Source organism: Carcharodon carcharias, chromosome 37 (genome assembly GCF_017639515.1).
Source record: "Carcharodon carcharias isolate sCarCar2 chromosome 37, sCarCar2.pri, whole genome shotgun sequence".
Taxonomy (NCBI): domain Eukaryota; kingdom Metazoa; phylum Chordata; class Chondrichthyes; order Lamniformes; family Lamnidae; genus Carcharodon; species Carcharodon carcharias.
The window spans coordinates 387,110-410,442 of record NC_054503.1 but is presented as its reverse complement, the minus strand read 5'-3'; the positions used below and the strand labels follow the sequence as shown (position 1 = coordinate 410,442).

Here is a 23,333-nt window from a genome sequence, read left to right as displayed (position 1 = left end):
CTGATAGCGGGACCTCCCGCTCCTTCACAATGTCCACTTTCCACCACGTGCTTTTTATTCCTTCATGGGATGTAGCTGTTTTCAATGCAAGGCCACCCCCCAGCCCTTTTTTGGTCAGGCCACTCACTGTAAGCTAGCAGGCCCCCCATCCCTAATTGCCCCTTGAACTGAGAGTCTCGCTCGGCCACTTCGGAGGGGCAGTTAAGAGTCAACCACATTTGCTGTGGGGGTCTGGAGTTACATGTAGGCCCAGACCAAGTAAGGACAGCAGATTTCCTTCCCCTTGAAGGGATGACAGTGAACCAGATGGGGTTTTATGACAATCATTGGTGGTCATGATCTTAAGACTGGCTTTATAATTCCAGATTCATTCACTGAATTTAAATTTCACCAGCTGCCACAGTGGAGATTTGAACCCGTGTCCCCCCAGAGCATTAGCCTGGAGCCTCTGGGTTACCAGTCTAGTGGCATTACCACCACGCCACCCTCTCCCCAAGCTTCCCGCTTGCTGTCCCGTACAAACGCACAAAGGTGCATACGAGTCAGGAGCAGGAGTGAGGCCACTCGGCCCCTCGAGCCTGCTCCGCCATCCAATAAGATGGTGGCTGATCTGATTGTGACTCTCAACCCCACATTCCCGCCGACCCCCCCCGATAACCTTTCACCCCCCCCACTTGCTTATCTTTGCTACCCACCCCCGCCTTAAAAGTATTCAAAGGCTCAGCTTCCACCGCTTTTTGAGGGAGAGGGTTCCAAAGACTCGCGACCCTCTGAGAGAAAAAAAATGTCTCCTCGTCCCCGTCTTCGATGGCCGAACCCTTTCACTTTAAACAGCGAGCCAACCTCACCTTCTCTCCGATCGGCGAGGCCTTCGGCGAGCTGACAGGCCCCGCCATACCCACACGCAGCTCCTTCCACCGGGAGCTCTCGCCGTCCAGCGACGGCCTTGCCCAACAGGCAGCGACTTCGCGCCCCGGCGCGGGGCCCAACTCCGCCCCGATTGGCCGGCGCGCAACCCCCACCCCCCCCCCACCACCCCCCCCCCCCCCCCCCCCCCCACGGCGACGAGCGCCAGGCAAGTTCGTCCGAGCCAGGGTTTGCGATTACCTGCGGGGTTTCAGCTCCCATGGCTCCCGGCCTTGTCCCCGCTGGGGTGTGCGGCTCTGCCGGCCGGAATGCCCGACGTGACCCCCCCCCCAACTCCGGCGTGACCGGAATTTCGCGATCACAGGGGGAGCTTGGTGCGTCGGCGCCTCATTAAAAATTCGCGAAAGGCGCACCCAATGAGCCTACAGTAACCCCCAGAGAGCGTTGTCATGGAGACCGGCGGTAAGGCCAGAATCGGGCTCGCTCCAAGTGGACTGAGGCTAATTCCACCCCCCCCACCACAAACCTCCGGGATCTCTTGCGCTCCTCCGATTCCGGCCTCTGGCTCAGCCTCGATTCCCATCGGTCCTCCATCGGCGGCCGTGCCTTCAGTCTCAATCTCTGGAATTTTGTTTTTAGCTGAGTCGTGGGACATGGGGGTTGCTGGCCAGGTCAGGGTACATTGCCCATCCCTAACTGCCCTTGTTCGGAGAGCATTTAAGAGTCAACCACATTTGCTGTGGGGTCTGGAGTCACGTGTAGGCCCAGACCAGGTAAGGACGTCAGATTTCCTTCCCTAAAGGGGGCATTAGTGAACCAGATGGGGTTTTTATGACAATCGACCTCATGGTCCATCATTAATTCCAGAGTTTTATTGAATTCAAATTCCACCATCTGCTGTGATGGGTGTCGAACCCGGGTCCCCAGAGCGTTACCCTGGGTCTCTGGGGGATACTAGTACCAGTGACAATCCAAAACAGAAACAAAAATAGCTGAAAATACTCAGCAGGTCTGGCAGCATCTGCGGAGAGGGATACAGTTAACATTTTGAGTCCGTATGACTGTTCATCAGAATTAAGTGAAAATAGAAAAGAGGTGAAATATAAGCTGGTTTAAGCGGCGGCGGGGGTGGGGGGGGAGGGGGGGTGGGGTGGACATGTAGTGCTGGATAGAGGGCCAGTGATAGGTGGAGATAGCCAAAAGATGTCACAGACAAAAGGACAAAGAGGTGTTGAAGGTGGTGATATTATCTAAAGGAATGTGCTAATTAAGGGTAGAAAGCAGGACAAGCAAGGGACAGAAAATTCCTAGTGGGGGTGGGGGGAAGGGATCGAAATAGGCTAAAAGGTAGAGATAAAACAATGGATGGAAATACATTTAAAAATAATGGAAATAGGTGGGAAAAGAAAAACCTATATAAATTATTGGAAAAAAAGGGGGATCGGAAAGGGGGTGGGGATGGAGGAGAGAGTTCAAGATCTGAAATTGTTGAACTCAATATTCAGTCCGGAAGGCTGTAAAGTGCCTAGTCGGAAGATGAGGTGCTGTTCCTCCAGTTTGCGTTGAGCTTCACTGGAACAATGCAGCAGGCCAAGGACGGACATGTGGGCATGAGAGCAGGGTGGAGTGTTGAAATGGCAAGCGACAGGGAGGTCTGGGTCATGCTTGTGGACAGACCGAAGGTGTTCTGCAAAGCGGTCACCCAGTCTACGTTTAGTCTCTCCAGTGACAATACACCTTCCGCCTCTCTCTCTCCTCCTTTAAGACGCTCCTTAAAACCGACCTCTTTGACTGGACCGGTTCTAATCTCTCCTTATGTGAAAGATAAGGTACTGAAGGGGTAATTGTAATAAATAATAACGTTAACTGTCATAAACAAATGGTCAGCCGAGACAGGGAGGCTAAAAAGGAGTTTTGAAAAAAAAGGACTTGCATTCCTGTAGCGCCTTCTTACACCCTCAGGACACCCCAAAGTATTTCACAGCCAATGAAGGGCTTTTGAAGCTCAGTCGCGGTTGGAATATAGGAACCGCAGCACAGCAAGATCCCACAAATAGCAACGTAACGATGACCAGCTCTCAGCCCCAGGGTACCTCGGGAGAGTTCCCCTGCTCTCCTCCACTAGTGAGCGGGGAAAGCCTCTCTGAAACCCCTGGGCTTTCTGATCCCAGGTTTTATTCATTGAATCTAAATTCCACCAGCTGTCGCTGTGGGATTTGAACACCCTGGCGACAGCCCGGGCCTCGGGATTATTAGTCCAGCCCAGTTACCGCCACGGCACCCGCCTCCCGCCTCCTGCGCCGTCCCCCTCCCCGGCTCACCCTGCTCTCCCACACTCGTGCAGCTCAGCGGGTGCCAGGGTGGGTGATAGACAAGGGCCCTTGGGCCAAAGTGCCATCCAGGAGCCACTGAGGCTCGTGCTAGGCCTGGCCACGACTCCTGGCACCGCCTTAAGGGCAGAGGACAAGTGGGCGCGTGATTCTTTCCGCAGACGGGGCCGGGATCTTTGGATCTTCACACCCGGCTCGATAAATTTGATCCGTTCGCTCTGTCTGCCAGGATGGTAATCCGCCGAGGAAGCCTTCAGGAGGCCCGAGCCGCCGCTAATGAGCCGCCCCCTGTTTATCTTCTTGCCCAGCTCAGCTCCAAAGCCCTTGCAAAGCGGGCAAAGCAAAGAGCTGGTCACCCGTGACGACAGCACCATCTCCCTCGCCCGCCGTCAAACGATAGCCTCAGATGGCCCCCGCAATTGTCATAGCCCATCTCTCCAGAGGAACGACAGTGGGATATAGAGCCGTCACTACAGATTACTGGTGATTGGAGCAGGAAGAGGGCATTCAGCCCCTTGAGCCTCTTCTGCTGTTCAGTTCGATCACAGTTTGATATGCATCTTACCCGCCTCAGCCATTAATCTTTGATACCCTTCCCTCTTCTGGCACCATGCCCTTGGTGACCCTGGACTTCCATTGGATTGGTCCACGATTATTCTTGGCAAAATACCACAGTGGTTTCCCGCTGCCTCATGCCTCATGGCCGACCTGGAAACTCCCGCTCTCACCGCCTGTAATCAGGCAGTAGCGGAAGGATTTACCTGTTTTACCAGCAAGTCCTGGAGCGGGACTCCAACCCAGAGCTTCTGACCCAGAGGCAGGGACACTCCCCCACTGTGCCACAGGAGCGCAAGAGCAGGGAGGTTATGCTGAATTTATACAAGGCACGAGTTAGGCCTCAGCTGGAGTATTGTGTACAGTCCTGGGCGCCACACTATAGGGATGATGGGAACACATCGGAGAGAGTGCAGAAAAGGTTTACGAGAATGGCTCCAGGGATGAGACACTTCAGCAAGGAGGATAGATTGGAGAGGTTGGGACTGTTTTCCTTGGAGAGGAGAAGGTTTGGAGGAGATTTGACAGAGACCTTCAAAACCATGAAGGGGCTGGACAGAGTAGATAGGGAGAAACTGTTCCCGCTCGTAAAAGGATCAAGAATGAGAGGGGCACAGATTTAAAGCGTTTTGCAAAAGAAGCAAATGCGAGGTGAGAAAAAAACTTTTTCACACAACGAGTGGCTCTGCCTGGGAGTGCGCTGGAGGCAGGTTCAATCGAGGCGTTCCAGAGGGCATGAGATGATTATATGAATAGAAGCAAGGTGCAGGGTGACGGGGAAAGGGCAGGGCAATAGCATGAGGTCATAACGCTCATTCGGAGAGCCAGTGCAGGCTCGATGGGGGCCGAATGGCCTCCTCCTGTGCCATTAGAATTCAGTGAAAACAATGGTCATTAAAGACCCCCCTACCCAACACGAACCTATCAATCCCAGTTTTGAAATTTCCAATTGATTCCCTAGACCATCCCCCCCCCCACCCACCCCCCAACACCCCCCCTCAACCACCACACCACCCACCCCCCCCAACCCTCTGCGGCCTTTCCGGACTCCACACAGCTTTTTTGTGTGGGAGAGAGTTCCGGATTCCCACTCCCCTCTGTGTGAAGAAGCGCTTCCTGACATTCCCTCCCCACCCCCCTCCTCCCTCCCCCTCGCCCCTTCATGCCCTAGCTCTCATTTTAAGCTCAGACTGGCGTCTTTGGGCTTGCATATTTCTGCCAAGCCTTGCAAGAGCCGCAGGGCGCTTTTCTCTTTACTCGTTGAAGGGATGTGGGTGTCACAGGCAGCATTTGTAGCCCACCCCTAATTGCCCCTTGAGAAGGTGGTGGGGGTGAGCCACCTTCTTGAGCCACTGCAGCCCCTCATACCCACAGCGCTGTTAGGGAGGGAGTCCCAGGATTTTGACCCAGCGACAGTGAAGGAATGGCCGATATATTTCCAAGTCAGGATGGTGAGTGACTCGGAGGGGAACTTGCAGGTGGTGGTGTTCCCATGTGTCTGCTTACCTTGTCCTTCTAGATGGTAGCAGATGTGGATTTGGAAGGTCCTACGAAGGAGCCTTGGTGAGTTGCTGCAGTGCATCTTGTAGATGGTACACACACTGCTGCTACTGTGCGTCGGTGGTGGAGGGAGTGAATGTTTGTGGATGGGGTGCCAATCAAGCGGGGCTGCTTTGTCCTGGACGGTGTCAAGCTTCTTGAGTGTTGTGGGAGCTGATAGTGGGGGATTCAGGGATGGTAATGTCTTCGAATGTCAAGAGGAGGTTCTCAAGTGGGACTTGAACCCGCAACTTTCTGGCTCAGTGGTGAGAGACTGCCGCCCACTGAGCCTGCGCTGACACTCACGGCTTCCCCCTGACAAAGAACGGGCATGGTGCAGTGTTTTACCAGTCTTGGGGGCCTGGTGAGGAGGCCCTGAGCCGCTGGAGACAAGCATGTGAGAGCAGGAAATGGGTACAATGGTTCAGATTTGGATTCAGGGAGGAGAAGGGTAGTGTAGAGCGGCGGGGGGTGGGGGTGGTGGGGGGTGGGGAGGGGGGGTGGAAATGAGAGCAGAAAGGTCAAAGGGCAATTGATCAGAATAATAACTGAAAAAACGGAGAGAAAGGGAGAGAGAGAGAGAGACGAGATGGGTTATAAAAGGATGGAGGGAGCAATCAATGAGATGAGAGAGACAGAGAGAGAGAGACAAGATGGGTTGTAGGAGGATGGAGGGAGCACTCAATGAGATGAGAGAGAGAGACAGAGAGAGAGAGACAAGATGGGTTGTAGGAGGATGGAGGGAGCACTCAGTGAGATGAGGGAGAGAGAGAGAGAGAGACAAGATGGGTTGTAGGAGGATGGAGGGAGCACTCAGTGAGATGAGGGAGAGAGAGATAGAGAGACAAGATGGGTTGTAGGAGGATGGAGGGAGCACTCAGTGAGATGAGGGAGAGAGAGAGAGACAAGATGGGTTGTAGGAGGATGGAGGGAGCACTCAATGAGATGAGAGAGAGAGAGACAAGATGGGTTGTAGGAGAATGGAGGGAGCACTCAGTGAGATGAGGGAGAGAAAGATAGAGAGACAAGATGGGTTGTAGGAGGATGGAGGGAGCACTCAGTGAGATGAGGGAGAGAGAGATAGAGAGACAAGATGGGTTGTAGGAGGATGGAGGGAGCACTCAGTGAGATGAGGGAGAGAGAGAGAGACAAGATGGGTTGTAGGAGGATGGAGGGAGCACTCAATGAGATGAGAGAGAGAGAGACAAGATGGGTTGTAGGAGAATGGAGGGAGCACTCAGTGAGATGAGGGAGAGAAAGATAGAGAGACAAGATGGGTTGTAGGAGGATGGAGGGAGCACTCAGTGAGATGAGGGAGAGAGAGAAAGAGAAACAAGATGGGTTGTAGGAGGATGGAGGGAGTGCTTAAAGAGATGAGAGAGAGAGAGAGAATGAGAGAGAGAGAGAGATCAGCTCGCAATGACAAGTCAGTTCTTGGTAATATGCATGGCTCCCAGCGACAAGGAGCAAGAATTATGAATACAGATTTTGCTTTTGATTAAAAAGTTTCTCAGTAATTTGCTGCATAATTCATGGATGCACTGCACAAGCCCCAGGAGATGTGTCATTGCTTCTAGCACGTTAAGCAAATTGAGGCTGCAGAGCACTACATACAGCAGAGAAGCTATAACCAATCATATTAGCTCAGGATGGGGTTGGGAGAGAGAGTGCGGACGATGGCAAAGATGTGACCTGTTGCGGGCGCAGAGCCAGAGTCTGGCTGGGCAAGATGTACCCGGGCCTTATCAGGACAGGGGGTGGCCATTCAGCCCCTGGAGCCTATCCCATGACTCAACTAAACCACGACAGATCTGCATCTACCCCACCTTGGGCCTGTCACCACGTTGGGTTGGGTGGGGTGGGGGGGGAGCATTATAAATTCATCCGGATGATCCTGGAGACAAAAGGGTTAAATTGCGAGGACGGGTCACTCAGACTAGGCCTGTATTCCCTCGAGCGACGAAGATTGAGGGGCGAGCCAATCGAGGGGTTTGAGATGGTGAAATGATTCGATAGGGTCGACGATAGAGAGAAACTATTTCCTCTGGTGGTTTGGGGGGAGTCCAGAACAAAGTGGGGGTGGGGGGTAGAACCTTAAAATGAGAGCCAGACCGTTCAGGGATGAGGTCAGGAAGCTCTTCCTCACTCCGAAGGGAGTATGAATCTGGAACACTCTCCCCCTGAAAAGAACTGGAGTTTTCAAAACCAGGATTGATGGATCTTTATTGGGTAAGGGTTGCGGAACCAAGGCGGGTTGAAGGACAGATCGACCATGTTCGGACCAAATGGTGGAACAGGCTTGAGGGGCTGAATGGCCTTCCCCCTTATTCCTAAGTCCCTCATATCACCTCGAGCCCCACAGGCGCTGACCATCCCTCCAAGTGGCCATACTTTCAGCTGGGGGTCTGGAGGGTCCGATGATCGGGATGGAGCCGCCACGGAGCAGCCGGAACCTTCCGCTCCCGGTGTCCGACCGAATCTAGACTTTGCCGGAGGCGGTGACTGGATAGCAGTCGGGAGTTGGAGTTGAGGTTGACGTAAGCCTAGCCCTTGGGCCCTGATACCTCATTGTCACACCCGGTCCGCATGTGGCCACCTGAGCGCAAGCGTTCATGGCCTGCCTGGCTTTTTATCAGCTGCGTCTCCATTGGTCACTCTCCCGCCTTCGCTGAGTCACCAGGATCTATGTTCAGGTCCCAACTCCAAGGCAAAACTCTGGGAGAGCGCCCCAGGGCAGAGCTGAGGGAACGCTGCGCTGTCCAAGGTGCTGACTTCCAGGTGACCCTTTTAACCTAGGCCCCAGCTCAGGCACCAACTTCAAGGAGCTGGGAGGTGGGGTGGGGGGGTGGGGGGGATGTGGAGGGTTGGGGGGTGCGGGTGGGTGCCTCTCAGCGTCGCTTTTAAATTGGCAAGCGAGTGGTTAGCACCTGGAACGCGCGGCCCGAGGGGGCGGTGGAGGCAGGGTCAATCGCCAGGGGCATTGGGTCATCATCCCGAAGAGGAAACAGTAATTAAATTGGCCGGGCAAAGGGAAAGGGCGGAGGTGGGGGGGAGAGCGGGGACCAGCTGAGCTGGCCCTTGCCGAGAGCTGGCCAGAAGGCGTCGGGCTGAAGGGCCTCCTGTGTCGTAGCCGTCCTCTGACTCTATGGCTGTGGGGAACGCCAAGGTGGGAAGGATGCTTATTTGGGAAAAGAGCTGGAGTCCTTTCAACAAAGGCAACACGTAGACATAGGGACATAGGAATCAGGGACAGGAGGAGGCCATTCGGCCCCACGAGCCTGCTCCACCATTCCATAAGATCACGACTGATCCGATCGTGACCCCAAGTCCACTTTCCTTCCTGCACCCCTACCCCCCCCATAATCCTCGACTCCCTTGTCGATCAAATATCTTCGATACATTCAACGACCCAGCCTCCACTGCTCTCTGGGGGAGAGAATTCCACAGATTCAGGACTCTACGAGAGAGGAAATTCCTCCTCCTCTCTGTCTTACCCCTCATTCTGAAACTGTGCCCCCGAGTTCTAGACCCACCCCCCCCCCCAACAAGAGAAAACATCCTCTCAATGCCCTCCCTGTGAAGCCCCCCCCCCCCCCACTTATATGTTTCAATGAGATCACCTCTCATTCTTCTAAACTCCAATGGACACAGGCCCAACCTGCTCAACCTTTCCTCCTAAGACAGACCCCCCCTTCATCCCAGCCGACTGGACCTTCTCCGAACGGCCTCTAATGCAAGTCTATCAGTCCAGCCAGGATGGCCAAGCGGTCGAAGGTGCTCCGTTCAGGTCTTCTCTTGGGGTGTGGGTTCGAACCCCACTCCTGACGTTCACTTAAGTGGAAGTGATGGTGCAGTGGTGTTGCCGCTGGGCCAGTATTCCAGAGACCCAAGCGAATGCTCTGGGCACATGGGTTCAAATCCCACCAAATGGCGAAATTCGAGTTCAGTAAAAATTTGGGATTCAAAGTCTGATGATGACCATGAAACCATCATTGTCAAAACCCATCTGGTTCACTATTGCCCCTTTAGGGAAGGAAATCTGCCCTCCTTACCACTACATGTGACTCCAGACCCCACCCCGCAGCTGACTCTTGGTAAAACGCTCTCTGAACAAAGGGGCAATTAGGGATGGGCAATAATGTGAATGAATAAAACAATAAATCCCTCCTGAAGGAGATCGAAACTGTCCGTGGTCCTCCAGCTGTGATCTCACCGAGGGGTCTGTCAGACTTGCAAATAGACCATATTGAAGAGTTCATGGGGGGGGCCTACAGGTCAGGCGATTGGGAAGAGCAAGCCAATAGAGTCATTGCAGCACCAAGGGAGGCCATTTGCCCCATCCAGTCCCTGCTGGAAGCCAACATGCTCACAATCACTTTGTGTCTCCTCTTTCAGAACACCGATGATATCCTGGTGGCCTCTGCAGAGTGTCCGAGTGATGACGAGGATTTGGAAGAGTGCGAGCCCAGCACAGGTGAGTTCGGAATCTCTGGGGCCCCTCCCGTTTTGGCTAGGCTCGATTTGATCTTCTTTTCCCCATTCCAAGTTATGCAGCAGCGACCTTGCCCGCCTTTGCTGGGGTGGGTGGGTGGGTGGGAGTGTGGGGGTGGGGGGGTGTGTGGGAGAGTGGCAGCCCCCTCCCTCCCTCCCGCTGCCCCTCGCTAATCCCCTCAAGGGGCAGCGCAGCCAGGGTCGAGCTGGCCAACAGATGGGGGCCCTCCCTCCTTGCTCATCCAGACCCTGGGATGAGTGACCCCTGCCCGCTGGCCCTTGCATTGAACACCCAATAGTGCCTGTTGAGCCAGTTGATCTGAATTAAGGTGGCAGTAAAGAGAAAAGCAGCCAGGATTCCCTCCCGAAGTGTACAGTGGCCAGTATTGGTAACATAGGACAATACCGACACCCCTACATTGGACTGCAGCGGTTCAAGATGGCGGCTCACCAGCGCCTCCTCAAGGGCACTTAGGGATGGGCAACGCCTGCTAGCCAGCGTCCCCTGAATGAATTAAAAACTATATATTATAACATGCGTACAGTACCTGCTCCTCCATACTATAGCATACGCACAGCACCAACTCCCAGGATTAAGTTAACGTCCCCGTGAATAAAATAGTAACGGCCCCCCCCGGCATAATCTTCCAAAGGAGGAGGAGCCCAGAACTGCTCAAAGCAACTCCAGCGGCGAGACGTTCTGGCCACCGCCCCCGCCCCCGTCACTGGCAATGTTCAGTCCCGCCGAAAGTCGATGGACTTCTGATTGGGCTGCCCATCGCCCTCGGCGGGTCCCAGTCCAGGGTTCGGCCTAGCCAGAGCTCTGTGCAGCTGAAGCCTGACTCCTACCCCCTCGTGTCCCAGTCCTGGGGATATAAAGGCCAGCGTCCCACAGGCCTCTTTTTGACCGTTCTCCGTACCTGTCCCGTGACATTTTAAGGATCCATGTACCTGGACACGCCCTCCCCTCAAATCTCTTCGGGACCTCCCCTGTTTCTGGCTTTTCACCATTTCGACAGCCCTACCCCCACCCCCCGTTCTATTCTTGCTCGGTCCAAAGTGGATGACCTCCCATTGAAATCCATCTGTCACAGTTTTGCCCATTCACTGTGGGGGGGGCGGCGGGTTCCTTTCCTGCCAGTGGTAGGAATTGCAGCTGGAGAGATAGGGAACATTTGGCCAAAAGTCAATTGACTGAATTGCACAGTAATTTTATGCTTCCATCTGCCCCCTGCACACGACGCCTCCTTCTCTTTGTGCCGCGGACACTTTTGGATCTGTGACTCTCTATCCCGTCATCCAAGTTGTTAATAAAGACGGTGAATCGTTGAGGCCCCAACGCAGATCCTTGCGGGACACCACAAGTCGCACCCTGACAATGAGAGTACCTGCCCATGATCCCTCCTTTCTGTCTCCTGTCACTCAGCCAATCCCTGAACCAGCGCAAGAATTCGCCTTCAGTTCCATGAGCTTTCACTTTAACTAACCATCTCTTATGAGGGACTGTACCCATGCTTCCTTGCAGTCCGTATAAATCACATCCAAACTCACCAGGGCTCCTTCGACAGCACCTTCTAAGCCCACGACCTCTACCATCTAGAAGGACAAGGGCAGCAGACACATGGGGAACACCACCACCTGCAAGTTCCCCTCCAAGTCACTCACCACCCTGACTTGGAAATATATCGGCCGTTCCTTCACTGTCGCTGGGTCAAAATCCTGGAACTCCCTCCCTAACAGCGCTGTGGGTGTACCTACGCCCCAGGGACTGCAGCGGCTCAAGAAGGCGGCTCACCCCCCCACTTTCTCAAGGGGCAATTGGGGACGGGCAATGAGTGCTGGGTCCAGCCAGCGACACCCACACCCTGTAAACGGATCGGAAGAGAAAAATTCGCCCGTACACTACTTCAAGCGGATTCGTCAGGAATAACCTGACCTTTATAAATCAGCACTGGACTCTATGACCAGCTGAATTAGCTCAGGTTGTTCAGTCAGCCTACCCTTCAATAACACAAATTATAATTGGGACTTCTCCAATTTTCGTTCCAATTTCCTTTAAACCCTGGGATGGAAATCATCTGGCCCTCGGGACTTGACTGTAGTTAGTGCCACTTTTTTCTCCTCAACTTTAACTTAACATTATGTTAACTTTATAGATAAAAACAAAAAAACTGCGGATGCTGGAAATCCAAAACAAAAACAGAATTACCTGGAAAAACTCAGCAGGTCTGGCAGCATCGGCGGAGAAGAAAAGAGTTGACGTTTCGAGTCCTCATGACCCTTCGACAGAACTTGAGTTCTCAAGTTCTGTCGAAGGGTCATGAGGACTCGAAACGTCAACTCTTTTCTTCTCCACCGATGCTGCCAGACCTGCTGAGTTTTTCCAGGTAATTCTGTTTTTATTATGTTAACTTTCTTGGGCCCCTGTCTCTAATTAGTTTCCTTGAGATGTCTAACATGGTGTCCTCTTCCTTGCCCTGCAGTTGCCGACTGGAAGTTATTATGCAGCACGTCCGCCATTTAGCAACTCCCCATATTCCGTAATATCTTCAGCGCTAACGTCCTTTTTTTTTAATGATGTTTGACCCGCCAAGCTCGCCTGACACCCAAGCACGTGGAGTTTATCGCCAGTGCTCACCGTGAGCGGGAACCCTGAAACTGAGCAAAACAGACCCTGGCAGAGCCAAACAGAGCCAATCAGAGCCTGGCAGAGCTAAGTAGAGGCAAGCAGGGCCAATCAGAGCCAAAATGAACCAATCATAGCCAAACAGAGGCAAACAGAGCCTGGCAGAGCTAAATGGAGGCAAGCAGGGCCAATCAGAGCCAAACAGAGCCTGGCAGAGCCAAGCAGAGCCTGGCAGAGCTCGGGAACCCTGCCTGATTCCCCCCACCCCTCCTCTGACCCACGGACGCTGATCCCTGTCGCAGCTCCCCGTCCCCACCCCGAGCTCACTCAGTGCGGACCCGGGACTCAATCAGGGACCCGCTCCCTCATTCCCCCCCCCGCCACACACCTTCGTTCGTTGGTCAGACCAGCAGCAAATCGTCGGCTCGAATCCAGTTGCCGCGAGGCCACAGTCTGCATTGATGGGGTGCTGACCACAGGGTGAGGCCGTGCTTCTCGTCGGGTCTGTGCTGCCTCTCCGCAAGGGTGACTCAGCCAACTCCCCCGCACACTCTCTCGCCGCAAATGTGCTCCCTTCAAAAGCCTGGGGGGAAAAAAACCCAGAAAAAAATACTTGGTAGTTCAACACTATGTATTTATTAACTACGATTAACTATACGTATAGGTACAGTAAAGGTCCAAACTCCGAGCTGCCTCCATACTTGTTTCTACACACGGCTCTGTCTAGCACGACCTTGACCCCTTAAGTGAGGGTCACATGTTCTCTTATATCACTGCGTGGGCCATGCAGTGTACTCCAGCCCCACCTTAACCCTTTGAGCGCCAGACCCTTATACTCCCGGGCACAGGCCGTAAATGCCGGCCCAGCCGGTGAAGCCCACATCCTGTGAATGAATTAACCAGTAAAAACAGCCCCAGCGCCACCTCACTCTTCACCATAATTAAGTGAGTGGGCAAGGAGGGGGGCAGGTGGAGTGTAAAAGTTATGCAGGGAATAAAAGCCAATTTGGCGGGAAGGGTTATCTCCGTCAGGAACGTCACGCAGCCTGGGGGTCCTTTATGAAGTACCGAAGGTTAACGTGTAGATACAGCAGGCCGTTGGGAAGGTAAATAACATGTGTGGCAAGGGGGCTGGAGTACGAGGGTAAGGGAGCCTTGCTACAGATGCACGGGGCATTGGTGAGGGTGTGCCTGGAACGCTGCGCTTCGTTTTGCCTCCTCGTTTAGGGAAGGGTCTGATTTTTTTTTTGAGGGCCGCAAGTAAGGGATTGCTTCTCGGGATAAGGGTGTAATCCTGCGGGGAGAGACCGAGCTGAATGGAGGTTGCAAGAACGAGGGGTGACCTCATTGACATGTGTAAAACTCTTCAGAGGGTTTGACAGGGTCCAGGATGGAGGTCGAGGATGGGGGGGGGCGATGATGGGGGTCAAGGATGGGGGATGAGGATGAGGGGGCGATGATGGGGGTCGATGCTGGGGGGGGCGATGATGGGGGGTCGATTATTGGGGATTGATGATGGGGGGGCAATGATGGGGGTCGAGGATGGGGGGTTGATGATGGGGGGCTGATGATGGGGGGCAATGATGGGGGTCGAGGATGGGGGGTTGATGATGGGGGGGCTGATGATGGGGGGCAATGATGGGGGTCGAGGATGGGGGGTTGATGATGATGGGTCGATGCTGGGGGTCGATGCTGGGGGCAATGATGGGTGGCGATGATGGGGGCGATGCTGGGGGGCGATGATGGGGGGGTGATGATGTGGAGCAATGATGGGGGTCAGTGCTGGGGGTCAATGATGGGGTTGGTGCTGGGGGTCGATGATGGGGGGTCAATTATGGGGGTCAATGATGGGGATCAATGATAGGGGTCAGTGATGGGGGGTCAATGATGGGGTCGATGATGGAGGGTCGATGATGGGGTTTGGTGCAGGGGTTCGATGATGGGGGGTCGATGATGGGGGGTCAATTATGGGGGTCAATGATGGGGTCGATGATGGAGGTCGATGCTGGTGTTCAATGATGGGGGAGCGATGATGTGGGTTGAGGATGGAGGGTCGATGATGGGGTTTGGTGCAGGTGTTCGATGATGGGGGGTCGATGATGGGGGGTCGATTATGGGGGTCAATGATGGGGTCGATGATGGAGGTCGATGCTGGTGTTCAATGATGGGGGAGCGATGATGTGGGTTGAGGATGGGGGGGCGATGATGTGGAGCGATGATGTGGAGTGATGATGTGGAGCGATGATGGGGGTGATAATGGGGTGTTTCCACCCCACCCCACACCGCCTGTGCTGCTGCCCCCAGTCTAGAGACTCTGGAACTAGGGTGGGGAGGTCACAGTCTCAGGATGAGGTGTTGGCCATTTTGGGACTGAGGTGAGGAGAATCTCCTTCACTCGGAGCGCTGTGAATCTTTGGAGTTTTCTCCCCCCAGGGAGCAGTGGCGGCTCAGCTGCTGAGTCCGACCAGGACTCAGATCGATGGGTGTTTGTTTTAAGACCCTGAGGGACGCGAGGGGACGAGGTGGGGGAGGTGGGGTTCCGATTGACGATCAGCCGCAGTCCTATCTGAACGGCAGAGCCGGCTGGAGTGAGCGGGAAGGCCCAATCCCGCGCCGCTTTCTAACGTCCACCACCCCGCGGACCCCCACGTTGTTGACGTGGGTCCCCCTCAGCCTGTGGTAGCCTGTTCTTGCCCAAGGAAGCTGCACTGAGCGGTGACACCATGGTGCCAGTCACAGACCGCAGCACCCGCACGTGCCGAGCGTATTTATAATGAGCCGGAACTCCCGATAGGATATTCGCAGGCGGAACAGACATAATAACCTTCCCTGTCACAAAAAGAATAAAGTCACATTGTGGATCATTCAAAACCTCAGATCTAATCAAGCTGTTTCCCTGATCTAATAATCTTTGACTCCCAGCATGTAACACACTGATTCTCATTTAATATTGGCTCCTGTCTGAAGAATGCTTAACCACTGCTTCCTGGGCACCTACCGAGAGAGAATGGGACCAGCGCTCCTTTCAAACGGGAAGGGAGCTCTCCGAGTAGCGTCTCCCCCACACAAGGTGCAATTTTACTCCAGAGGCAGGAAGTTCTTGCGTTTCTGTAGCACCTACCCCCACCGCACCCCCCCAACATACCCCCCCCCCACCCCTGCCACCCCCCACCACCTCAGGGCACCCCAGAAAGCCTCCCGGCCCGCTCGGCCGCTTTTTGAAGGGTGGTCCCTGTTGTAATGTAAGGGAATGTGGGAGCCAATTTGCGCGCAGCAAGCTCCCACACACACAGCAGCACCTTCATTGCCCGGTCTAGCAACGTTGGTTGAGGAATAAATATTGGCCCCAGGACACCAGAGGGAAATCCACCACCACAACTGCCCCCCCACCCCACCTCTATCCTGGCCCCGTACCCACCCCCGCTCCCCTTCCAATTGTGCCCGTGGGATCTTTTTACTTGCACATGAGGGGGCAGGTGGAGGCCTCAGGTTAATGTCTAATCTGAAAGGTGGCACCTTCAGCAGTGCAGCACCCCCTCAGCATTGACCCTCCGACAGTGCAGCACTCCCTCAGTACTGACCCTCCGACAGTGCAGTACTCCCTCAGCATTGACCCTCCGACAGTGCAGCACTCCCTCAGTACTGACCCATCGACAGTGCAGCACTCCCTCAGTACTGACTCTCCGACAGTGCAGCACTCCCTCAGTACTGACCCTCCGACAGTGCAGTGCTCCCTCAGTACTGACCCTCCAACAGTGCAGCACTCCCTCAGTACTGACCCCCTGACAGTGCAGCACTCCCTCAGTACTGACCCTCCGACCGTGCAGCACTCCCTCAGTACTGACCCTTCGACAGTGCAGTGGTCCCTCAGTACTGACCCTCCGACAGTGCAGCACTGCCTCAGCACTGACCCTCCAACAGTGCAGCACTCCCTCAGTACTGACCCTCCGACAGTGCAGCACTCCCTCAGTACTGACCCTCTGACAGTGCAGCACTCCCTCACTACTGACCCTCCGACAGTGCAGCACTCCCTCAGTACTGACCCTCTGACAGTGCAGCACTCCCTCAGTACTGACCCTCCAACAGTGCAGCACTCCCTCAGTACTGACCCTCCGACAGTGCGGCACTCCCTCAGTACTGACCCTCTGACAGTGCAGCACTCCCTCACTACTGACCCTCTGACAGTGCAGCACTCCCTCAGTACTGACCCTCTGACAGTGCAGCACTCCCTCAGTACTGACCCTCTGACAGTGCAGCACTCCCTCAGTACTGACCCTCCGACAGTGCAGCACTCCCTCAGTACTGACCCACTGACAGTGCAGCACTCCCTCAGTACTGACCCTCCGACAGTGCAGCACTCCCTCAGTACTGACCCTCTGACAGTGCAGCACTCCCTCAGTACTGACCCACCGACAGTGCAGCACTCCCTCAGTACTGACCCTCTGACAGTGCAGCACTCCCTCAGTACTGACCCTCTGACAGTGCAGCACTCCCTCAGTACTGACCCTCTGACAGTGCAGCACTCCCTCAGCACTGCATAGCAAGCATTGGCCTGGGTGATGAATCTCAGATCTGTGGAGTGGAGCTCGAACACACCACTTTCTGCTTCAGAGTCGAGAGAGAAGTTGAGAGAGAGGGAGAGGGAGAGAGAGTTTGAGAGAGAGGGAGAGGGAGAGAGAGAGAGATTGAGAGAGAGGGAGAGGGAGAGAGAGAGAGATTGAGAGAGATGGAGAGGAGAGAGAGAGAGATTGAGAGAGAGGGAGAGAGAGAGAGAGAGATTGAGAGATAGGGAGAGGGAGAGAGAGAGAGATTGAGAGATAGGGAGAGGGAGAGAGAGAGAGATACCCGCTGATTTGTGTCACACTTCACCGTGTCCCCATCACATTCTAGAGCTTTTCACCCACAGTTAACTGTAACTTCGGTGTACTCGCTGTATTTTTGGGCAAAGTTTGCGACCATCTTGCACACAGCAACTCCTCACAAAGAAACTGATAACCTGCACGTCAAATTAATCCCCTTTTAGTGATGTTGGTTGAGGGATAAATATCGGGCCCCAGGGCACCGGGCAGAACTCTCGCCCCCACCACCTCCTCTTCTAATAATGGCCCCCATCCCCCCCTCCCCCCACCGAGAGGGCCTCTGATTAACACCGAATCCCTCAGAATGAATGACAGGGACGGGCCGTTTCGACAAGCCTGGTTTGGCCTTGCGTATGGAAGGTTAAGGGGAGATCTCATCGAGGCATTTGAATCAAGGGGAGGGTAAATCTGGAACTCTCTCCTCCTCAAACAGCTGTCGAGGCTGGGGCCCAGCTCAAAATGTCAGTGTGGAGATGGGTAGATTTTTGGCAGGCAAGTGGATTAAGGGTTAGGGACCCTGACACTCAGGGTCAGTGCTGAGGGAGTGCTGCACTGTCGGAGGGTCAATACTGAGGGTGTGCTGCACTGTCGGATCGTCAGTACTGAGGGAGAGCTGCACTATTGGATGGTCAGTACTGAGGGAGTGCTGCACTGTCGGAGGGTCAGTACTGAGGGAGTGCTGCACTGTCGGAGGGTCAGTACTGAGGGAGTGCTGCACTGTCGGAGGGTCAGTACTGAGGGAGCGCCGCACTGTCAGAGGGTCAGTACTGAGGGAGTGCTGCACTGTCGGAGGGTCAGTACTGAGGGAGTGCTGCACTGTCGGAGGGTCAGTACTGAGGGAGCGCCGCACTGTCAGAGGGTCAGTACTGAGGGAGTGCTGCACTGTCGGAGGGTCAGTACTGAGGGAGTGCTGCTCTCTCGGGGTCAGTACTGAGGGAGTGCTGCACTGTCAGAGGGTCAGTACTGAGGAGTGCTGCACTGTCAGAGGGTCAGTACTGAGGGAGCACTGCACTGTCGGAGGGTCAGTACTGAGGGAGCACTGCACTGTTAGAGGGTCAGTACTGAGGGAGTGCTGCACTGTCAGAGGGTCAGTACTGAGGGAGTGCTGCAATGTCAGAGGGTCAGTACTGAGGAGTGCTGCACTGTCGGAGGGTCAGTACTGAGGGAGCACTGCACTGTCGGAGGGTCAGTACTGAGGAGTGCTGCACTGTTAGAGGGTCAGTACTGAGGGAGTGCTGCACTGTCGGAGGGTCAGTACTGAGGAGTGCTGCACTGTTAGAGGGTCAGTACTGAGGGAGTGCTGCACTGTCGGAGGGTTAAGACGTGGTTGAGACATTCTTCTTTCCTTTATTCATTCATGGGGATGTGGGTGTCGCTGGCTGGGCCCAGCATTTATTGCCCATCCCTAATTGCCCCTTGAGAAGGTGGGGGTGAGCCGCCTTCTTGAGCCGCTGCAGTCCCTGTGGTGTAGGTACACCCAACGTGCTGTTAGGGAGGGAGTTCCAGGATTGTGACCCAGCGACAGTGAAGGAACGGCCGATATATTTCCAAGTCAGGATGGTCAGTGACTTGGAGGGGAACTTGCAGGTGGTGGTGTTCCCCATGTGTCTGCTGCCCTTGTCCTTCTGGATGGTAGCAGTCGAAGAAGCCTTGGTGAATTCCTGCTCTGATGGAATGACAGAACGGGCTGGATGGGATGAATGGCCTCCTTGAGATCCTTCGCAACCCCCTGCAGTGTGGTTGAGGCTCCCATTCTGCCACCATTCTGGAACCATCTGACTGTAGAGCTGAGGGCGCATTGTGATCCCTCAGCCCACCCACAGGAGGCGGTGTATACAAGAGGCTTGACCTACCTCAGACACGGCACCTATCACAGCACACACCTGCCCAGCTTGCCCCCCACCTTCCATAACCCTCACCCCACCCCTCCCCTCTGCAGCCCCATACCCTAACTCCCACCAAGTCCAGCACACCCAGCGCTCGCTGACCTGCATGGGCCCCCAGTCCGACAAAGCCTCATTTTATAATCCCTTGTTTTTTAAACCCCTCCGCCTCTCCCTATCTCTCCAATCATCTCCAGCCCCACCTCACTCCGAGATCTCCGCCCTCCTCCAATTCCTGCCTCTTGAGCATCCCCCCGATTTTGAGAAGTCCACCATTGGGCGGCCGGGCCTTCAGCTGCCTTTGGGGGGGGGTGGGGCCCTAAGCTCTGGAATTCCCTCCCTAAACCTCTCCGCCTCTCTAACCTCTCTTCTCCTTTAAGACGCTCCTTCGAACTGACTCCTTTGACCGAGCATTTGGTCGCCTGTCTGAATATCTCATTACGTGGCTCGTTCACCTGATAACACTCTTGTCAAGTGCCTTTTGGATGCCTTACTAGAGGTGCTATATAAATGCAAGCTGTAGTTACTGTTTAATAATGGAGGGTACACAGCCAGAGCAGCCCTGTCATCAGGCAAGGTGCATTCTGAAGCAAAGATATAAAGCTGTCAGGATCATCTTCAGCTCCGTGCTCAATTCAAAAATTTATAAGCAGGGACGCCAAGGAAATCACAGTGAATTATAGCCCCAAAAAAGCATTGCAACCTTTCTCACATCAAAGCTGGAGGCAATTTAGATAGCAGGAACATCAAACATCAAACAGCAATCCCAATTCCAGCACCTGATCTATGTGCTGCATCGAGAGAGTGTGTGTGTGTGTCAGTGTGTGTGTGTCAGTGTGTGTGTGTGTGTGTCTGTGTGTCAATGTGTGTGTGTGTGTGTGAGCGAGTGCGTGTCTGTGAGCAAGTGTGTATGAGCAAGAGTGTGTGTGCGTGTGCCAGTGTGTGTGTGTGTGTGTCAGTGTGTGTGTGTGTGTGTGTGTGTGTGTGTCAGTTTGTATACAGAATGTGTGGGTGAGCGAGAGTATGTATGTGTGCAGCGTATGTGTGCATGGAGTCTGTGTGTGTGCGTGTGTCAGTTTGTGTAGAGTGTGTGTGTGTGTGTGTGAGCGAGAGTATTTGTGTGTGCAAAGTGTGTGTGTGCACAGAGTGTGTGTGTGTGTGTCAGTTTGTATACAGAATGTGTGTGTGAGCAAGAGTATGTATATGTACAGTGTGTGTGTGCACGGAGTGTGTGTGTGTGAGCGTGTGTCAGTTTGTGTACAGAGCGTGTGTGTGTGTGAGCGAGAGTATGTGTGTGTGTGTGTGCACAGAGTATGTGTGTGCACAGAGTGTGTGTGTGTGTGTGTGTGTGTGTGTGTGTGTGTGAGCGAGTGTCTATGTGAGCAGGAGTGTGTGTGTGTGTGAGCAAGAGTATTTGTGTGAGCGAGAGTATTTGTTTGTGTGTGTGTTGTTTCGCCTTGAGTTCGGGGTCTAGATGAAGCTTCTTTAGGGTTTACCTGTTACCCTAAGAATGCTGCCACTGACTGTTATCCACAAAACGCATTCCTGTTCATTTACAGATGTATATTCATCTCAGCAACTCCACACGAGGTTACATATCTGCTTCCCATCAGAACTCAATCTCTTAGTCATGTGACATTGCACCATAGTTACATCATCAGTATCAGGTCGTCCTGATGTTAACCCTTTACTCTACATCTCCCCCCAGGTCTTTATGTCAACTGTACATATCCTCCTACACCTCCCTCCCAAAAGAGTCAGACTTCACAGGGTTAGTCTGTGTGGTGCCTTGACCAAACTCCTTGGCCTGGTCCTGATTTTGTTCCGAGGTTGAGGATGTACTGTGCTCGCTCGTCGTTCGATAGGAATGCCTTCTACCCGAGCGTTGGGAGAGTTTCTCCTAGTTTCTGGTCCCTCACCTCCATCCGGATCTAACTAGTCTGTCCGAGGCTCCATAGGGTTTCCTTCCCCATGATACCAAAGCTCTTCGGTTTTTTCTGGTATCCCCCCCGGTCCATCTCAATTGTAGAATATCTCGGGTGTCGAGCTCCCTCTCTGTTGCTCTGCCTCCTTCCTGTTGACCTCGCGTCCGCTGTCCATCCCTTTCAAGCGCTTTCAAGTCTCCTGCTCGGTGCCTGAAGTTGAAGTCACGAGCTTGACTGTCTCTTTGTTGCTCCGCGCTTTCTCACGATCGTCTTGAGGGAAGGTGAGGCTGGTTTTGCTGTGGAGCTGGGAGCTGTGTTCACAGCGGCCTTCGCATCAATAATTCGGCTGGCCAGAACCCCTATTCCTTTTCCAGTGGTGAGGTTGTGGTAGTTAAGAAGGGCCACGTTAATACCTTTGTTCTTTCTCATCAATTCTAAGAGTGGCTGAGGGCTCTCTCCTCGCCGTGAAGAGACAGTTCGGCTCGACACCCCACCCCGCAGGGTGACACAATATCCCGCCTTCCTAAGCCTGAAAAGCAGGGCCGGGAGTTCGTTTCTAAATAGCTCGTTGGCCGCTTCGCCCACTTTGTCAGCGACCCTCGATCGCAAGCGAGCATTTCTGGCTCGGTGACCGTCGCCTCCTGGGGCAGAGTTTCAGGCTCGGTGTGTCGGGAGCGCGCAGCACCCTGACCCGCTCCAGCGTGAAATAGCGCGTGATGGCGTCGGGCGAACCTCCCGGCATCATTGCACCTCGCCTGCTGTTTCGGTGGGCGGACGCTCGCAGGGATCGGCGCTTCCGGCTGAAGATTGTGGCGAATGCTTCAGCCTTGTCTTTTGCACTGATGTGCTGGGCTCCTCCATCATTGTGGATGGGGATATTTGTGGAGCCTCTTCTCCAGTGAGTTGTTTAATTGTCCACCACCATTCACGACTGGATGTGGCAGGACTGCAGAGCTTCGATCTGATCTGTTAGTTGTGGGATCGCTTAGCTCTGTCTATCACTTGCTGCTTATGCTGTTTGTAACAAGTAGTCCAGTGTTATAGCTTCACCAGGTTGACACCTCATTTTTAGGTGTGCCTGGTGCTGCTCCTGACATGTCCTCCTGTACTCTTCATTGAACCAAGCTTGATCCCCTGGCTTGATGGTAATGGTAGAGTGGGGGATATGCTGGGCCATGAGGTTACAGATTGTGTTCGGGTACAATTCTGCTGCTGCTGATGACCCACAGCACCTCATGGATGCCCAGTCTTGAGTTACTAGATCTGTTTTAAATCTGTGTGAGTGTGTGTGTGTGTGTGTGTGTGTGTGAGACTGTGTGTCTATATCTGTGTATAGGTCAATGTGCAATTGTGTGTGTGCCTGTGTATGTGGGTCAGTGTGTATGAGGGTGCGTGTATATGTGCATCAGTATGTGTTTGTGTGTGGGGGAGTCAATGTGTATGTGTGTGTGTGTATGTGTTGGTCATTGTGTGTGTGGGTCAATGTATTTGTGAGTCAGTATGTATATTTGGGTCAGTGTGTGTGTGTGCGGGTCAGTGTTTATGTGGTTCAGTGTGTCTGTGGGTCAGTGTGTGTATGTGTCACTGTGTGGTTCTGTATATGTGGGTCAGTGTGTGTGTGGGTCAGTGTATATGGGTCAGTGTCAGCGGTGGGTCGGTGTGCGGTTCAGTGTGTGTGCGTGGGTCAGTGTGAGTGTGGTCAGTGAGTGTGCATGTGTGGGTCTGTGTGTGTGTGTCTGTGTGTGTGTGTGTGTGTGTGTGTGTGTGCCATTGTGTGTGTGTGTGAGTGTGTGTCAGTTGTTGGGTTAGTCTGTGTGTGTCAGTGTGAGTCAGTGTGTGGGTCTGTGTGTGTGTGTGGGTCAGTTTGTTGGACAGTGTGTGTGTGTGTGGGTCAGTGTGTGTGTGTATGGGTCAGTATGTGTGTGTTGGTGTATGTGTGTATGTGTGGGTCAGAGTGTGGGTCAATATGTGAGGGTGTGTGGGTCAGTGTGTGTGTGTCTGTGTGTGTGTATTAGTGTGTGGGTCAGTGTACGGTTCAGTGTGTGTGCATGGGTCAGTGTGAGTGTGGACAGTGAGTCTGTGTGTGTGTGTGTGTGTGTGTGTGTGTGTGTGTGTGTGTGTGTGTGAGAGTGTGTGTCCAAGTCTGTCTGTGTGTGCGGGTCAGTGTGTGTGTGGGTGTGTGTATATGTGCATCAGTGTGTGTTTGTATGTTGGGGGGGGGGGGTCAATGTGTATGTGTGTGTATGTGTTGGTCATTG

The 23,333-nt window shown here is 53.9% G+C and overlaps 1 protein-coding gene across 2 annotated transcripts in view; it reads left to right on the top strand.

Moving 5' to 3' along the window:
* LOC121272973 (neurexin-2-like) overlaps positions 1-23,333 on the top strand; it is a 2,565,635-nt gene that overhangs the window by 2,324,312 nt on the left and 217,990 nt on the right. For both annotated transcript variants that reach the window (XM_041179880.1, XM_041179879.1), the window contains exon 27: positions 9,687-9,765. In XM_041179880.1, coding sequence (XP_041035814.1) covers positions 9,687-9,765 — 79 coding nt within the window. The remainder of the gene's footprint in view (positions 1-9,686; positions 9,766-23,333) is intronic.